Source organism: Tamandua tetradactyla, chromosome 22 (assembly GCF_023851605.1).
Source record: "Tamandua tetradactyla isolate mTamTet1 chromosome 22, mTamTet1.pri, whole genome shotgun sequence".
In the NCBI taxonomy this organism is placed as follows: Eukaryota; Metazoa; Chordata; class Mammalia; order Pilosa; family Myrmecophagidae; genus Tamandua; species Tamandua tetradactyla.
Genome location: NC_135348.1, coordinates 12,110,633 through 12,127,249, shown reverse-complemented (window position 1 = coordinate 12,127,249; position 16,617 = coordinate 12,110,633). Strand labels below are relative to the sequence as shown.

General features: G+C 33.8%; 1 protein-coding gene across 10 annotated transcripts in view; it reads left to right on the top strand.

Moving 5' to 3' along the window:
- Nucleotides 1-16,617, top strand: part of RBM46 (RNA binding motif protein 46) — a 60,980-nt gene that overhangs the window by 32,601 nt on the left and 11,762 nt on the right. For 4 of the 10 annotated variants that reach the window (XM_077139733.1, XM_077139732.1, XM_077139731.1 and 1 more), the window contains exon 5: nt 14,640-14,699. The exons of the other annotated variants lie outside the window; for them this stretch is intronic. In XM_077139733.1, the coding sequence (XP_076995848.1) occupies nt 14,640-14,695 (56 nt within the window). In that variant the 3' untranslated portion in view covers nt 14,696-14,699. The remainder of the gene's footprint in view (nt 1-14,639; nt 14,700-16,617) is intronic. 10 annotated transcript variants of the gene reach the window in all.

The following is a 16,617-nucleotide window of genomic DNA, read 5'->3' as shown; positions in this document are numbered from 1 at the left end:
TTACTTATTTTTAAACTTATATGCAATTCTTCATACTGAAGATCAGTAGAATTATCTCCAGAAATACAGAATATGCCCGTAGAATTAGTTTTAAGTGACTTTTAAAACTTTTCTTCACAGGTTTATAGAACAAGTCGAACATCTAGAGTCTTATATTTTAATGAAGATTAAAATTCTATTATTGGTGGAATTTTTACATAGTGTAGCTTCTTTTGGCTCTTATTCCTAAAATAATAACAGGAGATTAAAAAGAACACATCTAAGGATTCCAGTTTCATGGAACGCAGATAAAGGTCCTGTCTCTGATCTTTGAAGTTTATCTTACTCTTATTTTAAACTCTCCTGCTTATCTCTTTTCTTTTCCCGTGGCTCTTCCTTGGGTCTTAATTACCGAACAATCCTTTTTGAGGTAATTTCTCAGAATATATTTATTAATAGTAGTTGCTTTTCTCAAGGAATGGTGCCAATACGATGGCAAATTAAATTGGATTAAAACACAAGTAGAAATCTTGTGCTTGATATGAAATTGAGATTCTACTGATAGCTTTTGCTCTGAGGATTATCATATCTCTTCTATATGTTAACAAAATTTTGTCATAAATTGATCTTTTAAATCTCAGCATTTTTTCTAATTATGCTTCTTGATTTCATTAAAATTAAAGAACTATTTCTGAAATTTCAGGTTGTAGATAATGTAGGCATTATGGAAAGAAGACCTGTTCCATATTTAATGATAATTCCACTTAGCGTCTCCAATGAAAGTCACTATTAGAATTTTAAAATTAATCTCAATCATTTTATTTTTATTAAATTTTTATTAAAACAAAAGTTTTATAATCTAAATTATGATTCCTTGCTCAGTTATCAGTTCTGTTACCTAAAGCAGAAGTGACATCCTGAACCTGTTATTTTATTTTTTATGGCAATTTTATTATAGTAATTGATTTTACTTTGTCATAATTATAAATTATCACTTTCTCCTTTATGTATATCACTACAGCAGCTGTTGTATTCCTTTTTTTTCTTAAATTGTAACATTACCTACCAGTTGAAAGAAGCACAAACATAAGTGTGAATTCAGTAATGCCACGAGGGAACGCATCTGGTTTACACCACCTAGGTCAAGACATAAATATCAGTACCCCAGAGAGTACTCCTGTGCCCCCTCCCACATTTGAAGTTTATACATATAAATATTTTATATGCTTTTGTCTGCCTTCTTTCAGTAAACATTGTTTATCAGATGATCCATGTTGTATGTAGCAGTTCATTTGCTCTCATTGTTACATAAATATTCCATTGAAATGATATAATTTATTTGTTTTTTCTATTGTTAATGGAAATTTGGGGTGCCTTTAAATTTAGGGCTAATTTGAATAATGATTCTGTGAAGATTCTTGTACATATTTTTATTCCATGCTCATTTGCATGCATTTCTGTGGATTAAAGGCAAGAAAGTGATGGGTCATATTTTCACAACTTTAATAGATAATGCCAACAGTTTTCCAAAGTTATAGCAGTTTACACTTCACTTGTAGTGTGTGAGAGATTCAGTTCATTCACATTCCTGCTAACACTTGAGTATGATCATTCTTTTTAATTTTGGGCATTCTGGTCAGTATATGTTGATATTTCATTTATAATGTCATTGAGATTATAATCTTTATGTCATTGATTACTAATGATGTTGAAGGTCTTTTAATAGGATTGTAGACCACTGGGATGTCCTCTTGATAAAGTAGTTTTATTTCCGTGTCCCTTTATTTTATTGGGTTGTCTCATTTTCCTCTTTACAGTTTAAAATACAAGCCCTTCGTTGGCCTTATGTTACAAATACCTTCTTCAAAAATGAGTTTGCCTTCCTACTCTCTTAACGGTATACCTTGGAAACAATAGAGGTTCTTAATTTTAATATGTTGAATTTATCAGTCTTTTCTATTACACTAGTGCTATTTGTATCCTCCTTAAGAAATCTTTGCTTTCCTGAAGGCCATGAATATATATTCTCTTATATTATCTTCTAGGCACCTCTTTTTACCTTTTACCTACAGTGAAAGTGTGAAGTAGGTATCAAAGTTCTTTTCCTCCCTGCCCCCCATTATGGATATTCATTTACCCAGCGCTATTTATTAAAAGACTGTCCTTTTCCCATGGCTCTGCAGTAATACCTTTAGTGTAAATCAGGTGTGAGTGTATGTACAGCATGTATGTGTGTTTAAAAGTGCATGCCCCTATATACATATACATATATACATACCATCTGGATTTTCTGTTCTATTCCATTCATCTGTCTTAGCACCAGTTCCACACTGTCTTGGTTAAATACCTTTATGAATAGTCTGGATATTTTGTAGAATATATCTTCCCATTTTTTATTCCTTCTTCATGATTATCTTGACTCTTCTGGGTCCTTGCATTTCCATATAAATTTTAAATCGTTTTGTATATTTGTAAAAAAAAAAAATCCTACTGGGATTTTGATTGGAATTGAACTAAATCTGTACATCAGTTGGGAGAAATTGAGATTTCAGTAGCAAGTGCCTTTTGATCCATGATCACTATATGATATATCTATCCATTTTATTGGATTTTCTTTAATTTCTCTCAAACATTCTTTAGTTTACCAGGTAAATATCTATGTCTTTCAATAGATTTACTCCTTGCTGTTCACTGTTTTTCAGTGCCATTGTAAAAGGTGCCATCTTTTATTTTTATTTCCTAAAGTTCTTGTTAGATACAAATGAACATTTTATATATAAATAAAACATACTTATTGGTTCTAATAATTTGACTCTAGATTATTTTAAACTTCTACATGCCCTATCATGTCAACTGAGAATAACGAACTTTTTTCTTCCTTTCCGTCCTTTTACTTTTCTCTTTTATTTCTTGCCTTATTGCACTGGCTAGAACCACTTGTTCGGCACTGAATACAAATGATGATGGAAGGTATCCTTGTAAACTTTCTATATTTCTCCATTAAGGTATGATGTTTGCTGTAACTATTATTCTAGAAGCCTTTGATAACATTAAAGATATTTCCATCTTTCTAATTTAAAAGATTTTGTCATGAATGGATGATGAATTTTATCAAATACATCACTGCATCTATTTAGATGATTATATCCATTTTGTCTGTTACTCTTTAAATAGAGTGAATTGATTGATGTTTGAGTTTTACATCAACCTTGAATTTCTGATATAAATCTAATTTAGTTATCATAAATTCTTTTCTAAATACTGCTAGATTTTGTTTTCTGATTTTTTTTTTAGAATTTTCCATCTATGTTTATTAATGAGATAAGCCCATTTTTTTCCCTTATGTTTTTCCTTTTTTTTTTTTTTTACCGTTCTCTGGTACAGTTTGTGTCTGTTTTTGAATATGTGGAATATCATTTTAAAAGCCATCTGAAATTATTGTATCCAGCCCTTATTTTATTATAGTATGTGAATTTTAAGGCTACACATATCCCTCTAAGTATGTTGTATGTGCATCCTACACATTTTGTTGTGCTTTATTTTATATATTTTTAAATACTTTTCTTGAGAAATCTTCACACACATGCATTCTGTATATGGTGTTCAATCAGTGGCTTACAATATCATCACATAGTTGTGTATTCGTTTCACCATGATCACTTTTTAGAATATTTGCGTCACTCCAGAAAAAGAAATAAAAAGAAAAAAGAAAAATTTCTTATGTATCAAGCACCCTACCCCTCCCTCTCATTAACCACTAGTATTTCCATTTACTCAATTTAATTTACTTTCTGTCACAGCTGTCATTTACTTATTTATTTTTCAGTGTTTTTTCACTCACCTGTTCATACCCTGGATAAAAGAATGATCAGACAAAAGGTTTTCACAATTACACAGTCATATTGTGAAAGCTGTATCATCATACAATCATTTTCAGGAAATATGGCTAATGGAACACAATGCTACACTCTTCAGATACTTTGCTTTAGCCACTCCACTTCACCATAAACTAAAAAGAGTTATCTATATAATGCATAAGAATAACTTTTCAACTCTGTTTGAATCTCTCACCCACTGAAACTTTGTTTCATTTCTCTCTTCCCCTTTTTGGTTAAGTAGTATTTCCAAATACTGTCTCCCTTTGTGTGGGCTGCCTTTTTTACATTCTTGGACAAAGTTATTTGATGCACAAAGTGTTTAATTTGAGGAGATCCCATTTCTCTATTTTTTCAGTGCTTGTGCTTTGTGTGTAAGGTCTAGGAAACCACCTCCTCTTAAAAGGTTTATAAGATATTTCCCTACATTTTCTGCCAGAAATTTTATGCTGTTAGCTATAATATCTAGGTCTTTGACGCTTTTTCAGTTAGTTTTTGTACAGAGTGTGAGATTGGATCCTCTTTCATTCTTTTGCGTATGGATATCCAGTTCTCCAAACATCATTTATGGAAGAGGTTGCTCTGTCCCATGTAGGTTGGCTTGACCACCTTACCAAAGATCAAATGTCCATAGATGAGAAGGTTTAGTTAATGAAAACCCTATTCAGTTCCATTGGTCAGTGTTCTAGTTTGGTAGCTGCTGGAGTGCAATATGCCACAAACGGAATGGCTTTTAAGAAGGAGAATTTAATAAGTTACAAGTTTACCATTCTATGGCCATGAAAATTTCCCAATTAAAGCAAGTCCATAAAAATGTCCAAATTAACAACAAGAAGTTATCTTCACTCAAGAAAGGCCGATGATGTTCAGGATTTCTTTCTCAACTGGAAAGGCACGTAGCGCACATGGTGATGTTTGCTGGCTTTTTCTGCAGGTTTCTTGTTTCATGAAGCTCCCTCAGGGGCGTATTTGTTCTTCATCTTCAAAGGCCTCTGCATGGGCTCTGTTTCTCTCGGAATCTCAAGCCTTTTCCAAAATACTTTCTCTTTTAAAAGATTCCAGTAAAGTAATCAAGAACCCACCCAGAATGGGTGGAGTCACATTACCGTGGAGATAACCTAATCAAGTTTCCAACCCACATTATTAAATAGCCAAATTCCATATTTCCCCTTTGAAGATGATGTCAGCTGTGGATTTTTCATATTCACTTCATCATGTTGAGGAAGTTTCTTTCTATTCCGATTAAATAAGAATCAAGAAGAAATGGTTATTCCCACAAGATTTGATTAGTATTAAAGAATAGCTTTTCTAGGATAAGTAAATCATTTCAGACTGGCACAGTCAGTCTATTTAGCTTTGTGTCAATACCATGATGTTTTGACCACTGTAGCTTCGTATTATGCTTTAAGTCAGGCAATGTGAGACCACCCACTTCACTTTTCTTTCTCAAGATATTTTTAGCTATTTGGGTCACCCTGCCCTTCCAAATAAATTTGGCTACTGAGTTTTCTGTTTCTGCAAAGTAAGTTTTGGAATTTTATTAGCATTGAAGCTATAAAAATATCAATTTGGGTAGAATTGACATCTTAACTGTATTTAGTCTTCCAGTCCATGAACATGGTATGCCCTTCCATTTATTTAGGTCTTTCACGATTTCTTTTATCAATTTCTTGTAGTTTTCTGTGTATAGGACTTTTGTATTCTGAGTCAAATTTATTCGTAAGTATTTGATTCTTTTGGTTGCTGTTGTAGTTGGATAGTTTTTCTTGATTTTCTCAGATTGCTCATCACTAGTGTATAGAAACACTATTGATTTTGGGGCATTGATCTTGTACCCTGTCACTTTGCTGTATTCATTCATTAGCTCTAGTAGCTTTGTTGTAGATATTTTTTTGGATTTTTCAACATATATTTCATGTCATCTACAAACAGAGTTTTATTTCTTCCATTCCAATTTGGATGCCTTTTGCAGAAGAGGAGACATAATCACTGACCCCACAGAAATAAAGGAGGTAATGAGAGATAGAACTTCCAGGACAGTGTTGAATAGCAGTGGTCACAGTGGGTATCCTTGTCTTGTTCCTGATCGTAGAGGGAAAGCTTTCCATATTTCCCCTTTGAAGATGATGTCAGCCGTGGGTTTTTCATATATTCACTTTATCATGTTCAGGAAGTTTCTTTCTATTCCTATCCTTTGCAGTGTTTTCATCAAGAAAGGATTTTGAATTTTTTCAAATGTCCTTTGTGCATCAATCATGATGATCATGTGGTTTTCCGCTTTATTTGTTGATATGGTGTGTTACATTAATTGATTTTCTTATGTTGAACCAGCCTGGCCTACTTGGAGCAAATCCCACTTGGTCATCGTGTATAATTGTTTTAATGTCTGCTGGATTCCATTTACAAGTATTTTGTTGAGGATTTTTGCATCTGTATTCATTAAAGAGATTGGTCTGTAATCTTTTCTTGTAGTATCTGTTTCTGGCTTTACTATTAGGTTGCTGTTGGCGTCATATAATTTTTTGAAGAATTTGAGCAAGATTGGTACTAATTCATTCTTGAATACTGGGTAGAATTCACATGTGAAGCCATCTGGTCCTGGACTTTTCTTTTTGGGAGCTTCTTGATGACTGATTCAGTCTCTTTACTTGTGATTGGTTTGTTGAGGTCCATTTGTTCTCAAGTCATTGTTGGTGGTTCATGCCTTTCTAAGAAATTGTCCATTTCATCCTTATTATCTACTTTATTAGCATATGTTGCTTATAATAATCTCTCAATAACTCCTTTATTTCTGTGGGGTCAGTGATTATGTTTCCTCCTCCATTTCTGATTTTATTTGCATCCTCTCTCTCTTTTTGTCAACCTACTTCAGGGTCCATCAATTTTATTGATTTTCCCAAAGAAGTAACTCCTGGTTTTGTTGATTCTCTTGATTGTTTTCAGGTTCTCAATTTCATTTATTTTTGACTCCAGTCTTCATTATTTCTTTCTTTTTGTTTGCTTTGGGGGTTAGTTTGCTGTTCTTTCTCTAGTTCTTCCAAGGAAACTGTCAATCCCTCAATTTTTGTTCTTTCTTTTTAAATGTAGGCATATAAGGCAATAAATTTTCCTCTCAACACTGCCTTTGCTGCATCTCATAAATTTTGATATGTTGTGTTTTTGTTTTCATTTACCTTGAGATATTTACGGATTTTTCTTGTAATTTCTTCCTTGATCTGCTGACTGTTTACAATTGTGCTGTTTAACCTTCATATGTTTGTGAATTTTCTGACCCTCTGCCTGTTATTCATTTCCAGCTTCGTTCCATTATGGTCCGAGAAAGTGTTTTGTATGATTTCAGTCTTTTTCAATTTATTAAGACATGCTTTGTATCCCAAGATATAGTCTATCCTGGAGAATGACCCATGAGCACTTGAGAAAAATGTGTATCCTGCTGTTGTGGGTATAATGATCTGTAAAAGTGTGTTAAGTCTTGTTCATTTATTGTATTATTCAAATTCTCCATTTACTTTTTGATCCTCTGTAGATGTTCTTTCCATTGATGAAAGTGGGGAATAAAGTCTCCAACTGTTACTATAGATTTGTCTCTTCTCCCTTCTGTGTTGTTAATAGTATTTGCCTCATATATTTTGGAGCACCCTGGCTTGGTACATATTTACAATTGTTTTGTCTTTTGTTGAATAGTTCCTTTTATTAATATGTAGTGTTCTTCTTTGTCTCTTTTAATAGTTTTACATTTGAAGTCTAATTTGTCTGATATTAGTATAGCTACTCCTGCATTTTCTGATTGTTGTTTGCATGAAATATCTTTTTCCAACCTTTCACTTTCAACCTGTTTTTCTCCTTGGGTCTAAAATTACGTCCCCCATAGACCACATAAAGATGAATCCTGTTTTTTAAATCTGTTCTGCCAGTTATGTCTTTTGATTGGGGAGTTTAATCTAGTAGCATTTAATATTATTAATGTAAAGGCAGTACTTTGTTTTACCATTTTGTCTTTCATATTTTATACATAATTTATCATTTTTTTTCTCTTTTTAACTTTACTGAGTCTTCATTTCTATTCTGTTCTCCAGACTTCTTTCTCCTGCCTTTTCCTGTCTTCCTGTAGTGCTCCCATTAGTAATTCTTTCATAGCTGGTCTCTTTTTTGCCGGGTATAGAACTTTTGGTTGTCAGTTTTCCTCTTTTAGAATCTTAAATATATCACCCTCATACTACTGCCTTCTCACCTGCATAGTTTCTGCTGAGAAATCCACATGTACTCTTATTTAGTTTCTCTTGTTTGTGATGGTTTGCTTTTGTCTTGCTGCTTTCGAACTTCTCTTTGTCTTTGACATTTGGCAATTTGATTATCAAGCGTCCTAGTGTATGTGTATTTGGATCTTTTCTGTTTGAAGTATGCTGCACTTCTTGGATCTGTATTTTAGTCTTTCCTAAGAGATGGGAAATTTTCAGTGATTATTTCCTCCGTTAGTCTTTCTCTTCCTTTTCCCTTCTTTTCTCCTTCTGGGACACCCAAAACATGAGCATGTGGTTCATGTTTTCTTTCAGTTCCCTGAGATCCTGCTCATATTTTTCCATTGTTTTCTCTATATTTTCTTATGTTTGTTGGATTTTTGATGTCCAGTCCTCTAGTTCACTAATCCTTTCTCCTCTACAAATCTATTGTTGTAGGTGTCAATTGTTTTTTTTTTTCATCTCTTCTGTTGTGTCTTTCATTTCCTGTAAGTTCTGTGATTTGTTTTTACAAATGTTAGAGTTCTTTTTTGTAGCCCAATGTCTTCTTTATATCCTCTCTCAACTAGTTGAGGATTTGGTTTTTGATATCTTGCATATGTCCTCGAACATCTTGAATTAGTTGTTTCAATTCCTGTATTTTATTTGACATGTTGGTTTGTTCCTTTGAGCCATATTTCGATTTTCCTAGTATGACTATTTTTTTTTTTGCTTGCTTTCTAGGCATTTGATTTCCTTAATTACCTTATTCTGAAGGTTGTTTTCATTCTTTTACCTAGGACATTCTTGCTATATGGCATAGGTTCTGTTTAAGTGATAAGAATGTTTCATTTTTTTTGTTCTTCTGTTTCTTGCCTTGCCTATATGGAGTCTTTTTTTTTTTTTTAGGAGGGTCTCCTCAGGTATAATAGACCCCAGTCAGATTTTTCCAGACCAGACAGGCCCACATCTCAGGATGTAAGAGTAACCAGCATCAGTTTTCCCTGAGGATGATTCCCAGTGGGTTGGCAAACTTTCCCATGAAGCTTCTAAACTCTGTGCTTTCCCTGTCCTGCCCTGTGTGTGGCACTTGTCTGCCTGTAGCTTACCACCAGCTTAAGGAGATGTGGTGCCTTTAATTTCAGCAGAGTCTCCTTGCCAGGAGAATGATTGCGAAAGTGCTGAAGTAATAGGATGGCTTTGATGACTTCTGTTTCCCAGTGCATAGGATCTGAAAATTCCTTGAAGAAGGGATTTCACTTGAGCTGGGTGCATCCTATCTTTCTTGTGATAGATACACCCTTTAGAGAGTTAACTAACCCCTTTCATCTGTCTAGTACTTTGTCTCTCGGACAAGGTAAATTGTCCCCTTGCCTGGGACACTGCTTGAGCCTGAGAGTGTTTCTAGTTCTAGATAATCAGCTGTTTAAGAAGGAAAATAAAAAGCCTTTTCAGACCAGACCATGCTCCTTGGCTTGTTGATCAAGAGCTGGAGTTGTACCTGGCTCTGTGTATCTCCAGGGTCTATGTTCAGGTCCAGCCCTTTTCCAGCATTTTGTGCCATCCAACTCAAACACCCCCCCCCCCCTTTTTTTCCCTTCAACCTTGCTTCTCTCTACCAGGGCAGAAACTCCTGTTTCCGTTAATGCTTATCCCAGATTTATTTGTTGTTCTAGTTTGCTAGCTGCCAGAATGCAATATACCAGAAACGGAATGGCTTTTAAAAAGAGAATTTGATAAGTTGCTAGTTTACAGTTCTAAGACCAAGAAAATGTCCCAATTAAAACAAGTCTATAGAAATGTCCAATTTAAGGCATCCTGGGAAAGATAACCTTGATTCAAGAAGGCTAACAACATTCAACGTTTCTCTCTCAGCTGGAAGGGCACATGGTGAACATCATGACATCTGCTGGCTTTCATGTGGCTCTACCAAAAAAAGGGGCTCTCTCCAAAATGTTTCCTCTTTTAAAGGATTCCAGCAAGCAACTCCATCTTCAGTGGGTAGAGACACACCTCCATGGAAATATCTAATCAAAAGTTATCACCCACAGTTGGGTGGGTCACATCTTCATGGAAACAATCAAAATGCTCCCACCTAGCAGTATTGAATAAGGAACAAAGGGCATGGCTTTTTTGGGGTCCACCACAGATTCATACTGACACATTTGTGGACCTGTTTCCAGTGGTCAGGATTTGTTAATTAATTCAGCAATTGGAACTTAGCTGAGTGCAATTGGAGCTTAGTTGAGCTAAGCTCTTGCTGCTAGTAAAGTCTGTTTCCTTTCATCTTGGGGAATCAACCTCCTGAACCTTGTGTGGAGGAGTGTTGGTCTCTGCACCTTGGGGGACTTACAGTTCTGTATAGAATCTCAGCTGGTCCAGCTTGTCCAGACTGGTGTTGCTGTGTGCCTGGTCACTGATGTTCTTTCAGCAGTTGTTTTGTTCTGTTCTTGGCTATTTGCTAGCTATTCTGGAGCACAAACTAGATTGTACACCTCACTATGCCACCCTTGACCTGCCTCCCTGTTGTGTTTTATTTTTATCATCATTTATTTCAAGCTCTTTTAAGTATTCTCTTGTGATTTCTTTTTAACCCAAGGGTATTACTTCATTTTTAAACGTATGAAAATTTTTGTATTACATTTTTGCTCTTAAATTTTTGCATTAGATTTTGCTGTAATCAGAAAGTATGCTCTGTATTATTTCAATTCTTTGGGCTCTTTAAATTGTCCAATTAAAACGTAAATTATTCTTGTGTGCTTGAAAATAATGTTTGCAGTTGTTAATTACAGTCTACTATTTACATGTTAATTAGGTGAAGTTTGTAATTATATTTTTAAAATTTCTAAATCTTTCATGGGTTTTGGTCAGTTTATTCTATCTGATAGAAGGGGATTGTATTGACAGGGTTGTTTTATATATATTGAGTTTGTGTTAGGTGCAGAAACATTTAGAATTTTTATTTCTTTCTTGTGAAGTGAACCTTTTATCAGTATAGTATGTTAGTTTTTTATTTCTATAGTTTTTTATTTTATTTCTGATCTAAAGGCTACTTTTTCTGATATTAACATAAAAGTGTAAGCTTTTTGTTTGTTAGAGTTTACATTTTATGTATTTTTCCATCTTTTTACTTTAGGCTTTCCTTTGTGTTAGACTTAAGATTTGCCCCTTTATGAAATATGTACTTTTTGTTTATTTTTTGTTTACATCCTAAATATGACTATCTTTGGAATGTTCAGTCAGCTTTCATTGAAAGTACTTACTGATACACCTGAGATTAAAGCTCTCATTTCACCATTTGCTTTCTACTTGTTCCCTGCTTTCTATTTCCATTTTCTCATTTCTAATCTTCTTTTCATAATTATATTTCCCTTCTTCTGTTAGCTGTATTATTGTCTTTACTGTTTTTTAATTGATTGCCCTACACACTTCAACATGCTTTCTTAACTTATTAAATTCTAATTTTGATTACTGCTTTCATTACTTCCTAGGCAATAAAGGACCTCAATACACTTTAATTCCTTTATTTTTTCTCTTGATTTTTATATTACTGGTGTCTCTGTATTTTAAATCTATATATTTTAAACCCCACAATATTTAATTATGATGGTTTTTCTAATTAATATCAATTATATTTATCATTTGATATTTGTATATTTATCATTTCCTTTACTCTTCATTTCCTCCTCCATCGCCAAGGTTCCACTAGGATTGTTCCTTTTATCTGCCTGAAGAACACTTATCAGTATTTCCTTTGGTGTGTATATACTTGTAACAAATGATCTTTCTTTCATTGTCTGAATATGTTTTTAAATGATCTGCCTTTTGAAAGGGTATTTTTGCTAGATCATCAGTTACTTTCTTTCGGCCCTTTGAAGTTATATCTCCACTATCTTCTGGCTTCTGTTGTTTCTGTTGAGAAGTCTCCTGTCAGTGTACTTGTTACTTTTTTGAAAGTAAACTGTGTGTGTTTTCCTACCTACTTACCTCCCAGCTTCTTTTAATATTTTCTCTTTATCTGTAATTTTCAGAAGTTTTACTCTGGTGTACTTACATATGGTCTTCTTAGTTTTTATCTTGCTTGTACTTTTTCCCCTTCTAAAATCTGTGGATCCATGCCTTTCATTCATTTTAGAAAGTTCTGAGTCATTCTGTTTTCAGATACTCTTTTTGTCCCATTTTCTCTTTCCTTTTGAAACCTATTTATTGTATGCTGTACTGGTATGAAACTATTATGTACCCCGAAAAAGCCATGTTTTATCCTGATCCAGTCTTGTAGGCCAGAACTATTGTTTAGGGTGGGAAACTTTCTTTGGATTGTTTACATGGAGATGTGACATGCCCAGTTGTGGATGTGACCTTTGGTTAGATTACTGTCATGGAGATATGACATGCCCAGTTGTGGGTGTGGCCTTTTGATTAGATGGAGATGTGACCCCACCCATTCAAAGTGGGTCTTGATTAGTTTATTAGAGTCCTTTAAAAGTGGAAACATTTTGGAGGAACCTCAGATGCAGATGCTTGGAGAAAGGTTGCTTCAGAGTTGACAGAGACATGGATGTTTGGAGATGGTTGAAGTGCCAAACAGAGATCCGGTTCCTAGACATGGGCAGAGCCCAGCAGACATCACTATGTGCCTTCTCATGAGATGCTAAGCAAGCCAGAACCCAGAACTCAGAGTTGTGTTCTGGAGGAGCTAAGTGAAGACTCATAGACACTTAGAAAGGAAACTACTGGTATCAGAAACTGGAAGCAATGGAACTAGAAACAAGACCAGCAGACACGTCAACCATGTGCCTTCCCATGTGATAGACATCGGCCTTTCTTTGGAGTTGAGGTATCTTTTTCTAGATGCTTCATTTTGGACATTTCTGTGACCTTGGAACTATAAATTTGCAACTTAATAAATTCCCTTTTTAAAAGCCATTCTATTTCTGGTATTTTAAATTTCAGCAGCTCTGGCAAACCAAAACATATGCCATATATCTGTTATATTCTTTCTATATTTCCCAACTTCTTGTGTACAGTCTGTGTGATTATTTTTGATTGATCTACCTTTTGGTTCATGAATTCTTCATGAAGAATCATATATGAAGAGTCTTAATAACATTCTTCATTAGAATGTATTTCTCAGTTTAAAAATTTCATTTACCTCTTATTCATGGTTTACATTTTTCCACAAATATCAGTCTTTTTCTTGAATGTATTAGGCATATTTTAATATCCAGTTCTGAAAAAGTTTAACAATCTGCCTTATCTTATTATTATATCCTTGGTTGCTTTGATTGAGTGCCAAATAACTGTATATGAAGAATTGTGGAAATTACTTGAGAACTAACATGATGTGATCTTCACACAGAGAAGATTTATGTTTGCTTCAGAAAGGTAGCGAAGGGTACTGGTAATCCCAGATGGACTTATTCCAGGTAGATTGAGAAGATTCAAGTTGAATTAGTTTCTTTTGAAGTTGGTCTACTTCTGGTCCAGTTATGCTCTTAGTAAAGTAAGAGTTGCTCTTTTGGGCTCCAGGCGTGTCTCATCAGTAGTTCCTCAGCTTTAGGTTTTTGTCCCTCTAAGCTCCAGAAATTTGTCTCTTGTCATCTTCACTTGTCCCTGGGAATTGGCCAACCCTTCTAGGGGAAATACACCACTTTTGGTTTCCTTCTTGTCTAGTATCTTGAACCACCCTCTTGGTAGTTCTCAGTGTTCTCAAGCAAATGTTTTTCTTTGTTTTCTTTTTTAAAATAGTTGTGTACCTTTTCTAGTTCTCACTGGAAAGGTTGATTCAAATTATCTGGCTCACTATGTAAAAATTAGAAGGTACTGTGAATATGTTTTTCTACTGAGTTATCTTTAAATTGCTTATTTAAAAATCTAGTTTTATGTGGATCACCAGACATATTTTATTTATTCATACTTTAATGTACAGTTTTTAAACCTAGACAGTTGGGTATAAAACCCTAGCAGAAAGCTTTAAGTCATATAAAGGAAGAGCCAGTAGAATGGATAATGGCCAATGTTATTTTATACTGTGGTTAAATTGGGCTTTAAATAGGGATAAAGTTTAGCTGTTAATAAGCAACACGTTTTTATTTTTTTGTTTGTTTTTGTTTTCATAGTATTATGTTGCCATCTAATTCTTCTTAAGGCATAAGGAAATATTTCATATGTAAAGCAGCTATATCATACAGAATTTATACTTTTTCTGCATATCAGAAATTTGGGACCCACATTATTTTTTAAAAACAATTCTTTTTATTATTAATAGGGTAGTACATCTTGGAAAGACCAACTAACAAGGACTTAATTTTTATGGAAAGATAAATGTTTTTTTCCTGATAATGTACTCATAATTTTCATTCAAAATGAAAATACTGTTCTTTATTCATCTTTTCAGAACTTCAGAAATGATAACTTTTGTTCACTTTTTTCTTTTTCTTTAAATTTGTTTCCCTGTTTACTGGTCAAAAGTATTTTTAACTAAAGTTATCAAGGATTCCATGCACTTCCAAGATAGGGATAACATCATTCTGAAGACTCAATTCTTTTCTGTCTTCACTGCTTTCAGACAGGGAACACAATCTCTTCAGCCTGGACCTGTGTAGAAGAATTTGGAGAAAATAAACAGGTAAGAAAAAGTCTTGTAGAATATTAAGTGATATATTTAGTTTTCAGAAAGCCAACATATTTTGCTCTTCTCTTGGTTGTATGCTGAAAACTGTCCAGTGAGACTTGGAAGGATTTTGATTTATAGTAACTGTTAAAAATAGACTCCTTAAGCAGAGTTTTAAAAAATTTAAACTGGTTCATAAATTTTAGGGCTTCTCAGAACTTTGAGCACATTAATGTACATAGCGAACTACTAAGATGGTAAGCAGATATTATTGTAAGGTAGATATAATTGGAGTATATTTATATAGATTATCCAGCATATGTCAAATTTACCTGAAAAATGGTACTCTAATTTTTTAAACCTTACTAAGTTGAAATTATTACTGGTGATTTGGAATGAAAGTTTTATTTACTAGGCCTAAACTATTTAATTTTCTCACCATGTTACGGAGTAGCATAAACTTTAGGAGGGCACCAAAAGTAGTTTATAGTTCAGGTAAAGATAATTGCTGTCCTGAACACCTCACATGTGAAGGCGTAGTGAAGGTAGTGGTTCATTGAGTAGTAATACGCTTAGAACTTCCTTGTCCTTTACTTTACCTTTCTTGCCTCAATTTCATTTTGTGTCAAAAAGAGTAATAATAGTACTTTAAAACTAGTGAATGGATTAAATGATACTGACCTTATATAATTTTTTGGCACTTAGAGTAGCGTTTATTAAATATCAATAAATATTAACGGTTAGTATTACTATAACCCATATTTTGGATATAAGAGAAAATTAACTTTTATTATTGAAAATTACAGCTTGAATTAAATAAATCTTAATCTTAGCATAAAATTCAAATATGTGACCCAAATCTCAGAACTGCCTTTCCTACAACTTTTTATCATTCACATTTTGAATTACCAGAACTCATTTTACTGATAGAAATGAAACTTGCAAAAGAATGGCTATCTTTTCGCAGGCTTGGATCTTCTCTTCACTTCTGCCAGATAGTTATTAGTCTAGTGAACTACAATTTTCTAGATATTCTGAAACCTGGATTATCGGAGCTCAGACCACAATTTCCCTTTTCACAGGTTGCTGCTCTATTACTGTCTTTCAGAATCACTTAGAAGCTCCTAATATAAAGGTTGTAGATTGGAAGTTCTAAATGCATTTGTTGGGCCTCACTTTTTTGAAAGGAAAGCAGCTAGGCTTGATTTCAGTACAAAATAGCTAGACGCCTATTGTTTCACATTTGATCCTCTCTTTGTTCTTTTTTGTCTCTGAAGGCATTTGAGTTTGTAATTGCTGTGCATAACATATCTGAAGAATTTTTAATGCGTCCCCACTGCTATTATTCCATAAAGAATTTTTCCCAAACTTATTTTCAGAGATGTTCAGTTAAGTAGTGGTTCCTAAGATCAAAACACTTGGGAAAAATTGTATATTCCCCTGGAAAATCATAATGCATATTCGCATATAATAGTAGTGACCTTTTAACTTTTTAAATCCTTCTTTTCTAAACTTTTCCCAAGATTACTTGTCTGAGGAATTTCTGTTTTTACCCAAGTGAATTATATAGGATATAGTATGAGAAACACTGAAGTTAATCCAAAGAAATACTCAGGTTTTGTTGGATTGTATGTCTTACAGTTTCATTGAGGTATAATTGAAGCACAGTAAAATGCACATTTAAAGTGTACAATTTGGTCAGTTTTGATATATGTATGTACATATATGAAATAACACCACAGTAAAAAAAATAGCAAACAAATATTTCCATCAGCCCCAAAAGTTGTTTCATGCTGCTTTGGAATCCATTCCTCCTTCCACCCTCTTTCCTAGGCAACCACTAGTCTGCTTTCTGTCACTGTAAACTAGTTTGCATTTTCTAGAATTTGAAAACCTTCATTTTGAAGGTTTAAATTATAATACTTAGATAATT